Source organism: Rhea americana, unplaced genomic scaffold, assembly GCF_003343005.1.
Source record: "Rhea americana isolate MKP2758 unplaced genomic scaffold, rheAme1 scaffold_275, whole genome shotgun sequence".
Lineage (NCBI taxonomy): Eukaryota > Metazoa > Chordata > Aves > Rheiformes > Rheidae > Rhea > Rhea americana.
In genome coordinates this window covers 650,198-667,104 of record NW_028186396.1, presented here as the reverse complement: position 1 = coordinate 667,104, position 16,907 = coordinate 650,198, and the positions used below count along the sequence as shown (strand labels likewise).

General features: G+C 37.7%; 1 protein-coding gene across 1 annotated transcript in view; it reads left to right on the top strand.

The window, feature by feature from the left end:
- Positions 1 to 16,907, top strand: part of SYNE1 (spectrin repeat containing nuclear envelope protein 1) — a 313,359-nt gene that overhangs the window by 33,542 nt on the left and 262,910 nt on the right. Inside the window, exon 2 of the mRNA XM_085308428.1 lies at positions 12,444 to 12,505. Within this exon, the coding sequence (XP_085164554.1) occupies positions 12,444 to 12,505 (62 nt within the window). The remainder of the gene's footprint in view (positions 1 to 12,443; positions 12,506 to 16,907) is intronic.

Sequence of the window (16,907 nt, the reverse complement as noted above, 5' to 3'; positions counted from 1 at the left end):
GGGGATGAAACACACTCAAGTGAGAATGAAGGTGAGTTGTTGGAGAGCCTAGTTGCTCAGTAGTAAGCTAGGCTTGCAATTTGGACAAATTAGGATAGTTTTTTACAGGGGTAGCCAGAGTTCTACCTCCTGCCAAATGCATAGAACTCTGAAGCTCCTACTTATTCATGCATTAGAACACTGAGAAAAATGTAAAGAAGCAGCCAATCTAAAATTAAGCCTCTTGGCTTTGCAAATAATGTATAGATAAATAGAAAAAATAATTATTTCCATTGGCTTGTTAAAGCATTGCTTGCAGTGAGTTGTAAACTTGTTTATATTTCTTCATTGTTTGTAGCTCATTATTAGATAGCTTCTTTACYAACTCTTTTTATCATTCCGTTGTTGAACAATTATACAGCCTTGACCGACCTTGGTTACCAGAATAGAATTGTCCATAAGTATCAAGTATTCACTGAAACGAAAGCTAATAGATTTCTACTTTGTAGCTGAGCAGTTTRTTATGAAGTGTTAGCAGCCTCCTTTATATTTGGCTGGCTGAATTGAATCAGAGGCCAGACTCTGATTTTTATCGCTTTGCAGACTCCCTGAATGTTTAGGCAATTAAATGTTTTCAGTTTGGTATTTGGATATTTAACTTGAGAGGCATTGTCAGAGAAGGTGACACTGGCCAAAGCTCCAAACTGTAGATCCTGTGCAGCTTTTATGTAAAGAACTCACTGATGGTGAATGGACTTTATCAAACAGGCTAATCAAAACCGCATTTTTTCAATATTTCCTCTGTCATGTAGCACTGAGAGCACAGAAACACAGTGAGAATAAGGATTATAAAAATAATAACTTTCACTGCATGGAAATGTCAGATCATATTCAGGATATTGTGTTAGTTTGACATTTCCTTGAAATTCCCTCACTTCCAGATAGTTTGCATCTCGCATTCCTGCCTGGTGTGTGCTGGGCAGCTGTCTTCCTCTTGTGGAGAATGCTTTTATTTATAATTGTTCAGCAGAACAGGCTGTACTACTCAACACCAAAAAGTTATTATTCCTTTAACCTTATTACCATGACTGTGTTTGTTTTCTATTGAATTTAAGCTATTCTGTTGTTTTGTTCTAGTCTTTTTATTAGCATTAGGTTTATTGCACAATTTGTTACTACAAACAAATAGAAATGTTTGCCAATATTATTGGCGAATTCTCTGAATTTAGGAATAACATACTAAAAATCTCACTAAAATAAACAAGGTTGTGATTGTTCTTGTGTAATACCCTCACAAGACACCGACATTTAGTCCCCATTTTGTCACATGTATGGTTGCCTGGAGCTTTGAATAGTAACCAGGAGATTAACTGGAATCTTGCCTTTTGTCTAAGGTTTACATACCAGTGAAGTTGATACCCTAAGCCTTCCACACTTGAGAGGGAAAAGTATAGTTAGTGACCGAGCACTTAACACTTTTGGGTGTGCCATTGTTTATTCATATCAAATCCCATACAAATATGTAAGGTTTTGCAATTCTTGTTCTAGATTAAAGTACATAAACAATTTTTCCTATCTGGCTAWGTGCAGTAAAATTTTGCCAACAGCAACTGGTGTAGCTCAGTTTAGACTAACAGAATTTTAACAAATCATATCTACAACATTTGCTTAAAGTATTTAGAAAAAAAAACTTTTATCTGAGATATTTGATTTTGATAGATAAGACTCGAGCAGTAACTAATTTATATTTAATAGCATAAAAATCTAAAGCAGATACTAAGCAGCAGTCAGTCTACATCTTTTTCAAAAAAGCTTCTGGTTTTCACCACAAAGATTTCCAGACTTTACATTCCAGACATTGTAATACACATTTTTTCTTTAGTTTTAGTTTTTGTTGTTGTTGTTCARTTGATTTTAGAGTAAACTGGAGCACTTCACGACCAGGGCCTGAACCTTACTCTGAAGGTCTTGCCATCATCAAAGTGTAGGTGTACCTGTGCCATATGCTGTCCAGCACAGGGAGATAGGTTCAGCCGCATGGCTAAGAGTAAGGTCATGTGCAGAAGGGCTAAGAAGCAAGAGGCGGGGGCGGATGCTAGGTAAGTCCTGAGATATAATTTCAGCTGTTTTCCCTGCTTTACCTGGCAAATTGGAGCTCCAGCTCACTCTATTTCTTCCATGCTAGCAGTGCTTCTTCCCTACAGATAATTTCACCTCATCTGCAAATTTGTGTTTTTGTGTTAGGTGCACAGGATAGGCATTGAAACTAAACAATTGTTAGAAAATCGGACAGGAAAAGGTCTTCTAAGTCATCTATCACCTGTCTTTATAAGCTCCTGTCTCTGCTGGAGTTCTGGGAGATTGCTTCAGAGCTTTGTTCTGCTTAAAGGTGAGAACCTTCTTCTGACTCCTAAATATATTCATGATCTATCTGCACCCTTCTGCTATAGTGTTTTTGCATATTTTTTAACTTAGAGCTCTTTCCTTCTGTGATCTTCATTCCTTTCTCCCATATATTTGCACAGAATGATTACAGGCTTTCTGAGAGTGAGTAAGCCATCTAAGCTATTTTAGTTTTCTCTTATATCAGCTTTTTAGCATTTTGATTTCAGTACCAATTCCAATTGTTCACGTTTTTTGAACATAGCTTGCTAGAACTCTGTATAGTATTCCGCATGTGTTCTTACTTGTGCCTCATACAGTAATTTTTATTGCACTTCTCCATTTAAGCTGGTTATATCTTACTGAATAGCCCAATAAGATTCCCTTGGCCTTTTCCACACCTGGGTCACAGTGACAGCATATATAGTTWCTGTAGCAGAACTACAAGTGTGTGTCTTTCTCTAATTTGGTTTCCCTCTAATGAGTTTCTATGTCATAGCAGAAATTCTTATTATTTTCTGAGTATATAACCTTGCACTTTGAACTGTTTAATAATAGTAGTCTAATCTTTATTCCAGACTTTGATCAGGTCAAAATATTTTTTGTTTCTGGTTCCATTCCGCCTGAGCGTGAGGGGGAATTTYCTCTCTGTGAGAGTGATGGAGCACTGGGACAGGTTKCCCAGAGAGGTTGTGAAGTCTCCTTCTCTGTGGAGATRTGTTCGACAGGCCYGCCTGGATGCAACCCTGTCAAACATGCTCTAGGTGACCCTGCTGAGCAGGGAGGCTGGACTAGATGATCTCCAGAGGTCCCTTCCAACCTTACCCATTCTGTGATTCTGTGATTCTAYGAGTCATCAATAAACTCCGTGAGCACTATTGTGCTTTTYCTGCCAAACTCATGTCTGAAAATATTAAATACTACTTGCAGAAAGACTAATCCTTGAGGAATTCCAATCTTTGTTCCTAGTTAATGAAGATCCTTCATCAAAGTAGCCATTTTTGACTGCTTTTCTCTACCTTGTCAATAGTTTCAGTGATAGACACTGGGACAAGTCTTTAAGTTAGGTACTATTCAGTTTAAAACTGGAATTTGTGTGTATTATTTAGCAGTTAAGTGCCACATTTGAAGTACCAGTTGTATAATTTTTTAAGTAAGTGAGGGATTGTCTGTGTGGAGAAACTAGGGTGGGGGGTGGGGAAAGGCAAATCGATGGAGGTATGAAATCATTGTGCATATGCCAAAGCATGTTCAAGTCTTTTGTGAAGGCTATTATCCAGAAATAGCAGATGGCTGTGGCTGTGATAGGAATAACCCCGTGATCTAAATCCATGTGTGTGTAGAAAACTTTGKTTGGTAAGATTTATGCATATACTGTTCACGTCCTCTACTTCACTCTTAAAAATCTCATCAGCACCCTATAGATGCCAGCCATCATTCTGTTTCCAGGAAGTTGTAAATATTAATTTGTTTCAGCAGGAGATACTAGATTTTGTTTTAATCAAGCAAGAGTATAGCATAGAAATTAGCATTTCCCAGAGAACTGAGTTTTTCTATATGCTACTATATATATTTATTATATTAAAATCCACAGTTGGAAGACTAATGAATACCTAAGGTCTTGATTTGAACTTGACTTGGAAGATACAGGGATATATGTGTAATTCTACAAATACAATGACAAGCTTTGATTGTTTTAGATAATACTGCAAATATCTTTCTAATATCAAATTTCTATTGACTTATAGTGAAGCTACTGACTTCAAAAGGACTGAATATGCAAAGAATACTTAATTTGATTTTAAGTGCATTTAAAATTATCAAGCCTATAGCATTCAAAAAAATATGCATTCTTTCCCTTAGGCAGACTTCTATAGAGCTTCGAGTCTGCTGTATGTTGTAACTATACTAAAATGGTCTCAAGAGAAAAACTGTCCAGACTTTCCTCAGAATAAATAAAAAGGATTCTACTTTGTTATAACCTTTAGTATGTCATTGTCATTTCAGTGACCCTGGGCAAATCGTCACTTAGATACGATTGCAAAATGTTTTTTATGAAAGATGAAAATTATTCATTTGTGGTTTAGTTTTCTGCACAGTTTTATGTGTACATATGCTGCACCTCTATATCCTGACTTAATGTTTTGAACAGCATGTGACTAGACTAGTATGTTTCCATTAATTTAGATTTCTCTGAATAGATTCTAAGCTTTTCCATGTTRGAGTAACATTATCTCCCCTTCTTCTAGGGTGCTCGACTCAGTATAAGCAYAGAAGACTAGTACTCTTATTGTTGGTAGTAACCATTTGTTCCATGCAATACATTAGGCATAAAGAATTTAAGTTYTTTTGTCTTCTAAGATAAAAATAAAATTCAAACATTGTTGCACAAAGTCTCTCTAGAATATAGTGACTAGTGTTGCGAGCAGTTCTAAGTGTCACATGGTATTAACAAAYGCACTGAAAATTAGTGAAAATTGTTAACAGCAATTTTTCTTCCTGTCATATCTGGCCTCAGGAAAACAACACTTTCAATTCTTTTAAATATCATAAAGTGACTAAAAGATGAAATTGGAGCCTATATTTTGAATTTTCAAACATATGCTACTTTTAATCTGATCTCATAGATATTTCTGTACAACTTAATGTTAAATTCTCTCCTTGAGTGTAAAATTACTACTTAGATCCATAACTAACAAAGATATTTGTAGACTTAGTGGTACTGTTCTGGGTAGATTTTAGTAGAACATGTCATGTGTGAGACTTTGCAAGATGCAAGCATAGGGGTGTAAAGGAGTTCAGGATCTCAGTCTAATTTATGATGAATCTTATGTCTCCTGGGAGTACAGTGGGGTTTTTTTTATTTTTATTTTTGTTTACTTCTTAAGGAAACACACAAGAAAACTATCAAAGATGAACTGGCCACACTTCTAGCATAAACTTCTTTTCTACCATTTATGCATCTATAAATATTCAGTAAACAAGAGAATAGGATATTTTCAGTTTAAATAAAAAATACAAATTTATCTAAGATAGCATTTAAGTGATATGATGTGAGTACTGCTTTTCTTTAATACTTCTGTCAAAAATTAAAAATTCCTTTTAAATGATATATATTTTATTCAATCTGACTTTATAAATCTGAGGGTGGGAGAACCCATCCACATCCAAGGGTTATCACACATAGACTTTTTATGTAAATAGAATGAATTTACTACAGAATATGTAAATGGTAGCATGATGCCAACTGCAAAACTGAGACAAGCTGAAAAAAAACCRAAAATATTTATTTGTTTTGATTACGGCTATTAAAGATGCTACTGTAGTGCATTCAGAATTTATAGATAGCAGAATGATTTTTCATGTTCAGGGTGTCTAAATCTAGAACTTTCCATGAAAAGTTCTTTCTTATACTCCCTATCTATTTTTTTTGTCATGCATACATTTAAGTTAAATCATAATTTTTGGTAGAGTTGTCATTCTTATTAATGAATCTTACTGGATTTTCTGGATTTCTATCTGAGTTGTCATCATCCAAAATATCTCTTTAAGTATACACTTAAGGAAAATAAATAAAGAAGTAATTAAACAAGTGTCAAGTTGACTTTGATCAGTCATATTAAGCTGCTTTCACCCTGCGTGTAGGTCCAGGCTGAGGTATGTGGGCACTTAGTTCACTGTCACCCATGCCAGACTGGTGAATAGAYACCTGTAGAGCAACTAATCTCAAAGCTTTCAGAAGGCACTGAAGACATTACAGATAATCATGCTGAATGTTGAGTATCCTGATTTTAGATAATATCTTTCTTTGTAGTGCAGCTTTTAAAAGTGAATTAAATGAGTTCATAATAGTTTTTATAATGAATATTCTCTACATTTCAATTTTCATTTCCAACTGTATTCAGCTGCGTGTTGTTGTTATGAAAATGAGTAGTGTATTTACGTCCACATGGAGATTAAGGCAAACATTCACCAAGATGATGAGACTATTAGAGCAGCAGTGCAGTCAGAAATGCAGTAAACATACAGTGTGCGCACATTTATGGATTAGGTCTGAATTCCTTCTACTTCTCCATGTGGACAGGAACAAAATGTAGTCCCTCAGCAAAAATRTGGAGCAGAACAGGTTACTTACAGTTCTTTCTCTCAATCATTCAAAACATGAAATGCAAGCAAGCAAGGACTAGGCATGGGAAGGATGCACAAGGGTCATAACAATGGTATTTTCATGATATTTTCCAATCTCCACACTCTATTCAGGCCCACACACRTTAGCTTCCCTCCTAGGTAGACTAGAGCACAGGAAAGTGAGGACTAATGTATGTCTAGGTGTAACGGGCACATTGGACATGTGCATGTAAGAATACGGGACAAGGTTGCCTCTAGATCAAGCATTGGTTTATGCCACTGCAAACCCTAGAGCTCATCCCTCTTGTTTTCCCTGTTAAGGGACTGGCCAGAGGATGGGAAGTGCCCCTAGCCCTTGTGCAATGATCTCCTTTCTACAAGGGAAGTAGTGAGATACTCCCCGCATGGGGAGTGGGATATGGCTGGCATGTGCACCTAGACCTCAAAACTTGGAAGTTCAGGTTACAGATGTGTCAGTGGGACTATCTCACTGTCTCTGATGAAATATGTCTAACAGAGGTGTGTATCCAAAAGCCTCACATAGTTGACAGATCCTGTCTTTTTCTTCCAAGTATAAAAAATGAAAAATTCCTAAATGGATGAGTTATTTAAGAACATACACCCATTCTTTGTATCAGTATTGCTGAACCGTGATATCAACTGCATAGCAGTGGCTGCTGAAATTAAATCTTCCCTCCTCTATCTTATTATGCTCCCACTGCCTGTAGCACTCTTATCCTTTATTTCTACTTGACTAAAGTGTATATGGTTACTCTTAAACTTAGCAAGTCACAAACAATATACTAGCTTTAAAGTTATTATCAAAGTTATTTAAGCAAAATAGGTCTGGCATTGTCCCATAAATACATTAACTGGAAAATTAAAAAAATCAATCTTCCTGCTTTTTCTTTGTGCAGTACTCCTGAATGGAGTAATCCATCTGTTATGRAAGTTACTGCTTAAACTCGTGTAGCTTAAAACATTGCTCCTTTTCGTAATTAAAGCATTCATATTATTGCTTTCACTTTGCAAGCTTTTCTGCAGCTGCTTTAAGTTAACAACGTCCATAATGAAGATGGGAACTTCAATAAAAAATTTCTAACAAAAAGCTTTAGAGAATTCATGCCAGACTGCTGACCAAACAAACTTTCCCTGCAGGGTGCTGTTCACCACTTTGTGCTGTGAGGTGTTCTCAAGTGACATCTTGAAACATTGTAGGTGGTTTGGCACACTTCTCTGCAGTTTCAGGTTATTTTAACAGTATTCCTAAAGGCCCCAAAGAGCTGAACATAAGAATGGTAAGCTGTTCGGAGATTTTAGGGCAGAATTAACAAAAGCAAACAAAACAAGAAAGGATCCCTGATGCTGAAGAGGAGGAGATATGAGCAACTTGAATTGAGTTTCACTGAAGTAAAAACCAAACAAATCTCCAAAATTTAAAGTCAGCTAGAATCAATCAAGAGGCTTTTAATAGCCAGACCCATGTGTGCAAACTGAGCCTGTCCTCTCTCTATGCATGAGATTCCTCCTTGTGTTGCCCTGCAGCATAACACTGCTCATTTGCAGCCCTGTGCTGCAGCCTCCTTGCTACTGCTAGATGACCACGCGCCTTGGGCTGCGGTCCGCCGGCCACACACCATGTCCATGGCACGCAGGGCACTGCAGCTGGGGAGAGGCTTTGCCATGCCCAGCAGGAAGGGACCAAGCTATTTAGGAAGCTGTATCTCTTAAGAGTGCTGCAAGAAAGCATACCTTTACTCCCTCTCCCTCATATATGACATGCATGATGATATATATTATAATACACGTGTGATGACTGTTTTGTCAACATATTCCTAATTGTCCCAAGATACATGGTTGGTTTTGTTCATCTTTCAAAATAATGTTTTCTGTTTGACTTTAAATAAATACATCCAATTATATTTGTCCTTTTTCCTAATCAGCCTAAAAATGCAGTTACCAGTGCTTTAGTAGAAAGAAGATTTGCAAAACTGTGGAAATATTACCAGCCATTTAAAGGAAGACATTTGAGTAAATAAAACTAAACCTTGCTGCCATATTCCTTTCATACACAGAAAGATCTTGTCATTGTGTTTTATATAAATACAAGCTTGAATTTAACCTGTCTTTGTAGTGATTCCTTACTATAATATACTAAGAGTGGGCCTTTTATTCTTGTTTCAATAGCATGTATTACTCTTCTGGCCTCTGCGGGTGAATGCCATACGAATCCCCACATTGACTGTTTCATAACTGTTCGTTTTACCAGAGTAAAACAAAGTCTGTTCCAACGCTCGGGTGCTCTGATCTAATGAAGTAGAAAATACTRTGTATTTTCAGAAATATCAGTATATTTTAGGCTGTTTTAACTACATTTGCAAAATTCTGTATGTCCTTACATATTGTTCATCCTTCCAATAAAACAGCTTAAATATATTATTAAAAGCTAAGTGGCCTACATGCCTGTAAGAGTCATTGCTTTTTGTTTTTCTTTCTTCCTGTTCAGTGTTTCGGATACAAAATTGAAGGACAGCCCTCTCTAAACAGGGAGTATGCTATGATGAACCCAAGCAGCCATTTTTAAAAGCTACTTTCCTTTATACATATGACAATCTGGTGAAGGACTATATCATTCAGCCATTTTTATGCTTGCTGAGCAGTACATTTTCCCCAAAGCAGTGGTGAGAAGGCTGCATTGCTTTTTGCAGCCACGCATCTTGCTGCTCGAGGATGTCAGCAGCGTAGTTGGGTTGTCCCAGTCCCTGGATGAATTATTCAGGCTCTTGACATCAGAGGTTTCCGCCAGTGGATTGGCTGGGGTTTGGGTAATAAAATCTTTCCTCAGGAAAACAGCAGAGGAGGAGAATGGCAGTGAKATCAGCAGAGCTGCTACTTCAAACACAGCTGGCTTTTTCTGGCTGTTGCATCTCTGCAAGAATAAAGAAAGATGTTTTTAAGGTCTGGCTTCATGTGAATTCTCAGCTAGGAGTGGGTGGAGGGATTTGTGCGCGAGGCCTGCATTTCCAGTGCAGCAAGTGRTCAGATTGTCGTGAAAAAATTACTTGTAGCTGTGTTCTAAATACAAGCTGCACGCTCAGTGCACAAGCCAGGAGGAGTAGCAGACGCAGAAGCAGTGCTTATGGCTTGTTACAAAGGTGCTGGTGGCAGAAATGCTTCATCGTTAAATTTGCTTCCTGGGTTCTTTCCATACCGGCAGGGTAAGTGGYGCAAGGAGAATGCAGGTATCTTTGCAAGTGGGGTGAGCATGAAGAGCTGGGTGACACACGCATCTTGTGATTTTAAATAAACATCACCTCTGYGGAGCATTTACATCAGGGAAATTTGTAAAAAGTATATTTGTCATGGGATTTGTAAAAATGATCCACTACTTAATTTTATTAAGACATAGTTTCTTTTAATTGGTTACATCGTTCTTTTTAAACATATGTAGATTAATTGCTAAAAAGATGAAACTTCACTATTAGGAGTTGCTGCAGAGATCATAAAGAATACATTACTCATATATTGCATTGAAATAGACTATTTCTGCTGTTTGCTGGTATAACTGTAACTGAGTGTATCTACTGCTGATAAATAATTAGAAGCCAGTTTTCTCTGATTTCCAGTTGCTGTTAGAAGATCAGTTCATAAATCTGTGGGATCAAGTGGAACTACAAATTAGGGAACCGCAGGCAAAATAGATTAGGRATTAAAGGCAAAATATAGTTTTGACTCATTTCTTTGATCGAACATTTGTATTCGAAAGGCCCGGTTCTTACCTTTTGGTATGCTGTTGTTATAGCTCTTGGCTTCTGGGGACTTTTAAGTTGCAGAGGCATGAATGAAGTGAGGACTGGACTGCCTGTGTGTGCTGTCTTTCAGTCACTGTACCTACACACACAGGAGGTGATTTAAGTGTGCAGCTAATTCCACTGAAATAAAATGGGCTGCCTGTGTAACTAATACCTTGTCACAGCAGACCTGGCATTTACTATATGTCACATGTGAAACATCCTGCATATATGTTAGGGTTAGAAATCATCTAGCGAGAACTCTATTTTCCAGACTGTAGAAATTCGGCAATTTTCTGAGATACCATCTCAGATATCTTTGTATGTTTTTTGTGTCAACAAGATTTCTACTTTTTGGATCAGAGATCAAAACTTCATCATTTGAAAGTCTTCATATTTCAGAAAAAAAGCTATAAACCTGTGATTCTAAGTCAGGGCAGATAAAATTGTCACATATAAAGACACCCCCCAACCTTTGCCCCAAATGAAACATGATGCAGTATTTTGAGTGACACTTTTCATCACTTTTAAGAGCAACAAGTAGATTCTGAAAACGTAAATGTTTTAAAAAAGATATAGGACAACCTACCCAATGAAGTTTGAAACAAATACAGATTGTAAAATTATTTTCTTAGATAAAAAGTACACAAATCTAGCAATAGATGCTAGAAAATATTTTCCTCTGGTAAATCTCATCTATACGGGTAGGTTGTATAGGATRTTTTTGATTGTATTATTGTTGTTTTTCCATAAGTGGCTAAACATTCAAAATACATGTTCTGAAAAAASAAAWTATAAAATCCCTGAGACATAATACAAAAGCACTTTTTGAGAAGTCATATTGTGGTCAGGGAGCTATTGCTGTCCCCCTTAAAATAACATTTTAGTGGATGAATTTTGTGCATTGATTTGTATTTTTGTGTACTCTCACTGTGGAACAGTGTTAAATGGGTGCAAATCCGGGAACTTATTACTAGTAGTATGCCAAACTTACTAGTTATCTCTTCCAGAGCTTTAAAGGAGATTGAAGAATATTCCCTTTTAATTTTACAGATGTGAAGGAGATCAAATCACTATTCAGTACCACACAAGCCAGTAGCAGAGGCAGGAACTAGTATTAGATTTTGCAGCTGTAGACTTTGTGACATGCATGCGTTCTTACGAAGAAGAAATAATTTATTCAACAATAATACTTCATGATTTATCTGGCTTTTCTGTAGGGGAAACAAGGGGCCCATTCAGAACTGATGATAGTAATAACATGATTAGCTTTTCAGTGAAATAGCTATTTCCTTTTATCTCTGAAAAGAAAACGCTTAATATAAATATTTGAATGCCAGTGGTGTAAAATCACGGCACGTGTCACAACCCGTTCACCRCGGGGAAGGGACAGGAGCCCAGGGACTGATGACTGCGCTGTGCTTCCCTTGCTGCTGTGACGCTGGCTCCTGCTGAAGACAGAAGCCAGTTCAGGAGCTATTTTTGCCTATGCAGCTGGCAACAGTCCCTGAGGGACTATCTGAGAATCAGTGAAATTCACTTTAAATCCAGACAAGTGCTTCGAGATGGGACTAAGGGAGGAAGTAAGTAGTGTAGAAACTGTTTGAACTAGCTAGTGGCTCCTCCCTTTTAGAGTCTCTCAGAGGACAGACACGGATGATAATGCAATTTCAAACCTTTAATTTGGCATTATAAACAAGTATGCATGCTATGGGTAKTTTTTTCCAAGTCTCTAAATAAAAGTAACTTGCCTGTCAGAAACATGGATTACCTGAAATTCTAATTGAAAACACAATAGAAGTTCCAAGTGCTTTGGGTAAAGCTAGCTGCCTTCTTCAGTGCTATAATATGRATATAGAAATCAAATTAATTTTGGCATTCAGATTTGAAATGGGGGATTACATTTCAATCATTCATTAAGACTTGATTTTTGCTATAAACCTCTTCAAATAGTCAAGTGTCAGAGCACTAATAYAAGAATGAAAAGTTTTTGTCATTGGTAGTTACAGGCAAAATCAATGGAACTGTCTCAAGAAAATATAGTGGCATTTCTGGCAAAGGCAGAATACATTTGTTTTCAGTACAGAATATTATTCTTCCATCATGTAACTCAAACAATGTTCAGCAATGTCTAATCAAACTGATTTCCTTTCTTTTTTTCAGATGAGCAAGAGTCAGTGCAGAAGAGGACTTTTACAAAATGGATCAACACTCATCTGGCTAAGGTAATATACAACTTTGAAAAAAATCTTTAAGTTAAACCTTGCTCCCTATACCAATGCAGGCCCTAGAGTGTAGAAGAGGGCAGATTTTGCTGAGCAGCATGGCATAAATTTGACCCATGTTATCTGTACACCACAGAGCTTGAATATGTTTCAGTATGATAGTGGTTTAGGCAGTGGCAGCAGTGTGAGTGGGGTCTACAGCCAACTGCTCAACTCCCTTTGCCAAAGCTGTGGTCAGGAAAGTAGCTCATTAGCTGCTCTTGAAGTCAGAGGAAAGATTAAGAGCTGCTTTCTAAGCAGCATAAATATAAGTCTTACTACATATGACATACTTGAATAAAAGTTGCTTTAGGTGCTATGTCATTTGATAGAGATATCCTGTGCTTAGTATTTTTTAAATCATGAAGATTGCTTAAAAGCTGAGCAAGGGGTATAATGCACTTAAAAATGAACAGAATAAAAGCAAGAAGCCCATATTGTATTATATTCTGTGTTTTTATCTAATGAGAAAATATARTAGAACAACAATTTTTATTTACACTACTCAGGAATGTAAATGAGGAATTTACTGTGAAATGAACTGCATTGGCATTGTAAAATTCAGCTGAAGAATAAGTCTATCTTTAGGACTTCTTGACTGTGGAGTCTCACAGGGAATGAGACTTCTYTCCCCATTTTCTTTGAAATGTGTGGAAAGGGCAACAGAAAACTTAAACACTCTACGTATGTTCCATTTGCTTCAWCTGAGATGTAAGGAAAGTCAGTACTTGCTTAAGTGCTTACCTGAAGCCGGTCATGAAAACGTGTCAGAGGGCAAAAGAACTCTTTATCTGGTGTTACTCTATTTCCTAACTGTGTTTCATCATTTCTAATTAATCAGTAATATCTGATAATAATAATTGAGCATTTTACATATATGTATATTTTATATACCTGTGTGTATATAATTGACTAATAATGATCAGTTGATATTTTCTGTGGAAGCAGAGGAAGTCATGGTGGCCATTCAGCTAAGATATTTTGCTCTGAATTGAGGTGTGAACTCTGCTTAAACTGTACTAGTCCCATTGGGCTTTGAGAACTCAGATAGAGCTTTTAACTTGTTTGATCTCTATGTATATTTCTTTAAAGGTTTGAAACTGCAGAGCTGGTCAAATACATTCCAGCAAAGCAGTTGATGTTAAACCAGCCAGAACCTTTATTTTAAGATGGGCTGCCATATGGTATTAGTGTGTGTTAATTCACACTTTAACAGGGAAGTTGTTTCTGGGATCTTTTTACTGATGGCTGTGAATGAGCTTGTCTCACTGAAGTCAGATATAGAGCTTTTTTTTATTATTATTTCTAATTTACTGTTACACTGTCGCAGGAGAAGCACAGATTTAGTTTATAGATACTAGACTTCAAAGAAGCTTAAGTTTTAAAAACTTTGTCATGTTTTTGAGAAGTGTGGAAAAACATTTTTTCAAGTTCTTTGCAGCTCTAAAAAACACAGGGTCTGTGAAATTCACCAGATTCCTCTTGCACTCATGTATCRTATTGTAACCTAGAAATTTGATTTTTAGAATACTTGATTCTGGAGAGAATACTGGAGATACTGGAGAGAGTCTAACGCAGGGCTACAAAGATGATCAGAGGGCTGGAGCATATCTCTTATGAGGAATGGCTGCGAGAGCTGGGCCTGTTTAGCCTGGAGAAGAGAAGACTGAGAGGGGATCTTATCAATGTCCATAAATATCTTACCAGAGAGTGTCAAGAGGATGGGGCTGGACTCTTTTCAGTAGTGCCAAGCAACAGGACTAGAGGCAACGGGCACAAACTGAACCACAGGAAGTTCCACCTGAATAGTAGGAAGAACTTTCTTGTGAGAGTGACAGAGCACTGGAMCAGGTTKCCCAGAGAGGTKGTGGAGTCTCCTTCTCTGGAGATCTTCAAGGTCTGCCTGGACGCGATCCTGTCTAATGTGCTGTAGGTGACCCTGCTTGAGCAGGTCCCTTCCAACCTCAACCATTCCATGATTTTGTGATTCTCGTAAAAGATTGTTGCCATTTTTGTCACTTAAAAAATATTAAAAAGTATTTGGAGGCCTTTGAAATGTGATAAATAGAAATTCTTGGTATAACACACTTTTAGACAGAATTGTCTTCATTCTGTTCTCATCTGCATGCACTATAAAAAGTGGAACACCTGTCGAAATTATAGCTGATGATGAACCTGTTGTGGCCCATGTTATGGCCATGTGATTTGCATACTTTAGGAAATAGCCTTTTAGCTACCTCATCACTAATTCTTGCTGCCTGCATCATTTAATACTCAGGAGAGATAAAGGCTAGGAAGAATTAAGATTTCAAGCGAATTTTATCTGTACTTTCAACAGCTTTGTTCCAAAGCTTTCAATATTTGCCAAATATTTCCTCTACCTTTGAGGACAACACAGTTACCTGAAATAGCGTTCCAGGCTTTGGCAGAGATTAGAGCTTRTGTTTACTTTTGGCTACTCTGCACTTGGCCTCAGTGTTCATACTGCRCACATTTTCAGAACCACTTCTTGTTAGAGCTTTATGCATAGAGAGTTTATTGAAACTTGGAAAGTAAAAGGGCATTGGTTTTAGACACCAAGATGGAAAATTTTGATTGATAAATATTTTGATTTCTATATTATTGTGTGTTAAGTGTACATGTATGGTTGATATTGTATAAAAATTCTGAGCCTAAAAAATAAGATATATTTTGGTACATATTTCTTTAGTAGCTCAAATTTCTTCTGAATTACCTTGTTTTCTAGATGTGTATCCTGGTTGTGAAATGGTTTCGTTCTTGGAAGTTTTGATCCAAAACCTGACTGATTTTCTCTTGTGCATTTAGAAGCTTTATAGTGTAAAATATAGTATTTTTAATTACACTTTAGTTGGGTAAAAGGTATGTTTTGATCTGTAAACAGTGACCTTTCCTGATTACTGACCTATAATAGAACTACAGATGGWTTTATTCTTAAAATTTTCATTGCTTTTCTTAGTTACTAATTTTTCTGTGAGAATTATAGGGGAAAAAAAAACCTAAGAAGTTACAGAATCATGGAATCAAATARTGGTTGAGGTTGGAAGGGATCTCTGGAGATCGTCTCCAGCCTGTTCAGGACTCTTTGAATGGCAGCACAGCCTTCTGATGTACCTGTCACTCCTCCTAGTTTGGTAGCATSAGCAAACTTGCCRAGGAGGCATTCTGTCCCTTCATCCAKGTCACTGATGAAGTTGAACAAGACTGGACCCAGTACTGATCCCTGGGAGATACCACTAGCCAGAGGCCTCCAACTGGACTCTGCCACTGATCACAACCCTCCTAGCTCTGCCTTTCACCCAGTTCTCCGTCCAACTCGCTGTCCACTCATCTAACCCACACTTCCTGAGCTTATCTAGGAGGATGTTATGGGAGACAGTGTCAAAAGCCTTGCTGAAGTCAAGGCAGACAACATCCATTGCTCTCCCCTCCTCTACCCAGCCAGTCATTCCATCATAGAAGGTTGTCAGATTGGTGAAGCATGATTTCCCCTTGGTGAATCCATGCTGGCTACTCCTGATCACATATTTTACCTCTACCTGCTTTGAGATGACATCCAGGATGAGCTGTTGCATCACTTTTCCAGGGATGGAGGTGAGGCTGACTGGCTATAATTTTCTGGGTCCTCCTTCTTGCTCCTTTTGAAGGCTGGAGTGACATTTACTTTCTTCCAGTCCCGAGGCACCTCTCCAGTTCTCCATGATCATTCAAAGATGATGGAGATGATGGAGGCTAACAATAACATCCACCAGCTCCCTTGGTACTCATGGGTCCATCCCATTTGGGCCCATGGATTTGTGAATGTTAGCTTTGAGTAAAGCTCTTGAGCTGYTCCTTAAGCAAGGGAGTCTTCCTTTCTCTAGACCTTCTCTCTTGTCTCCAGGCTCTGRGATTCCTGAGGGCTGGCCTTAGCAGTAAAGACTGAAGCAAAGAAGGTATTCAGTATCTCTATCTTCTCTATATCCTTCTTCACCAGCACACCCACCCCATTCAGCAGCAGGCCCACATTTTCCTAGTCTTCTTCTTGCTACCAATGTATTTGAAGAAGTCGTTCTTCTCATCTTTGACATCCCTTGCCAGATTTAATTCYAGATGGGCCTTGGCCTTCTTCATCACATGCCTGCATACTCTGATCACATTCTTACATTCCTCCTAAGTGGCCTGTCCCTTCTTCCATCTTCTGTGTACTTTCTTCTKCTGCTGGAGRAGCTTGTGTTGCCAGGAGCTTCTTGCTCATCCAAGGCCTCATCGACTTCCTCTTCCTGATCAGGTGGCCTGTAGTAAACACTCGCAACAATGTCACTCGTGTTAGTCCTCCCTTTAATCCTTTACCCATAAGCTTTAC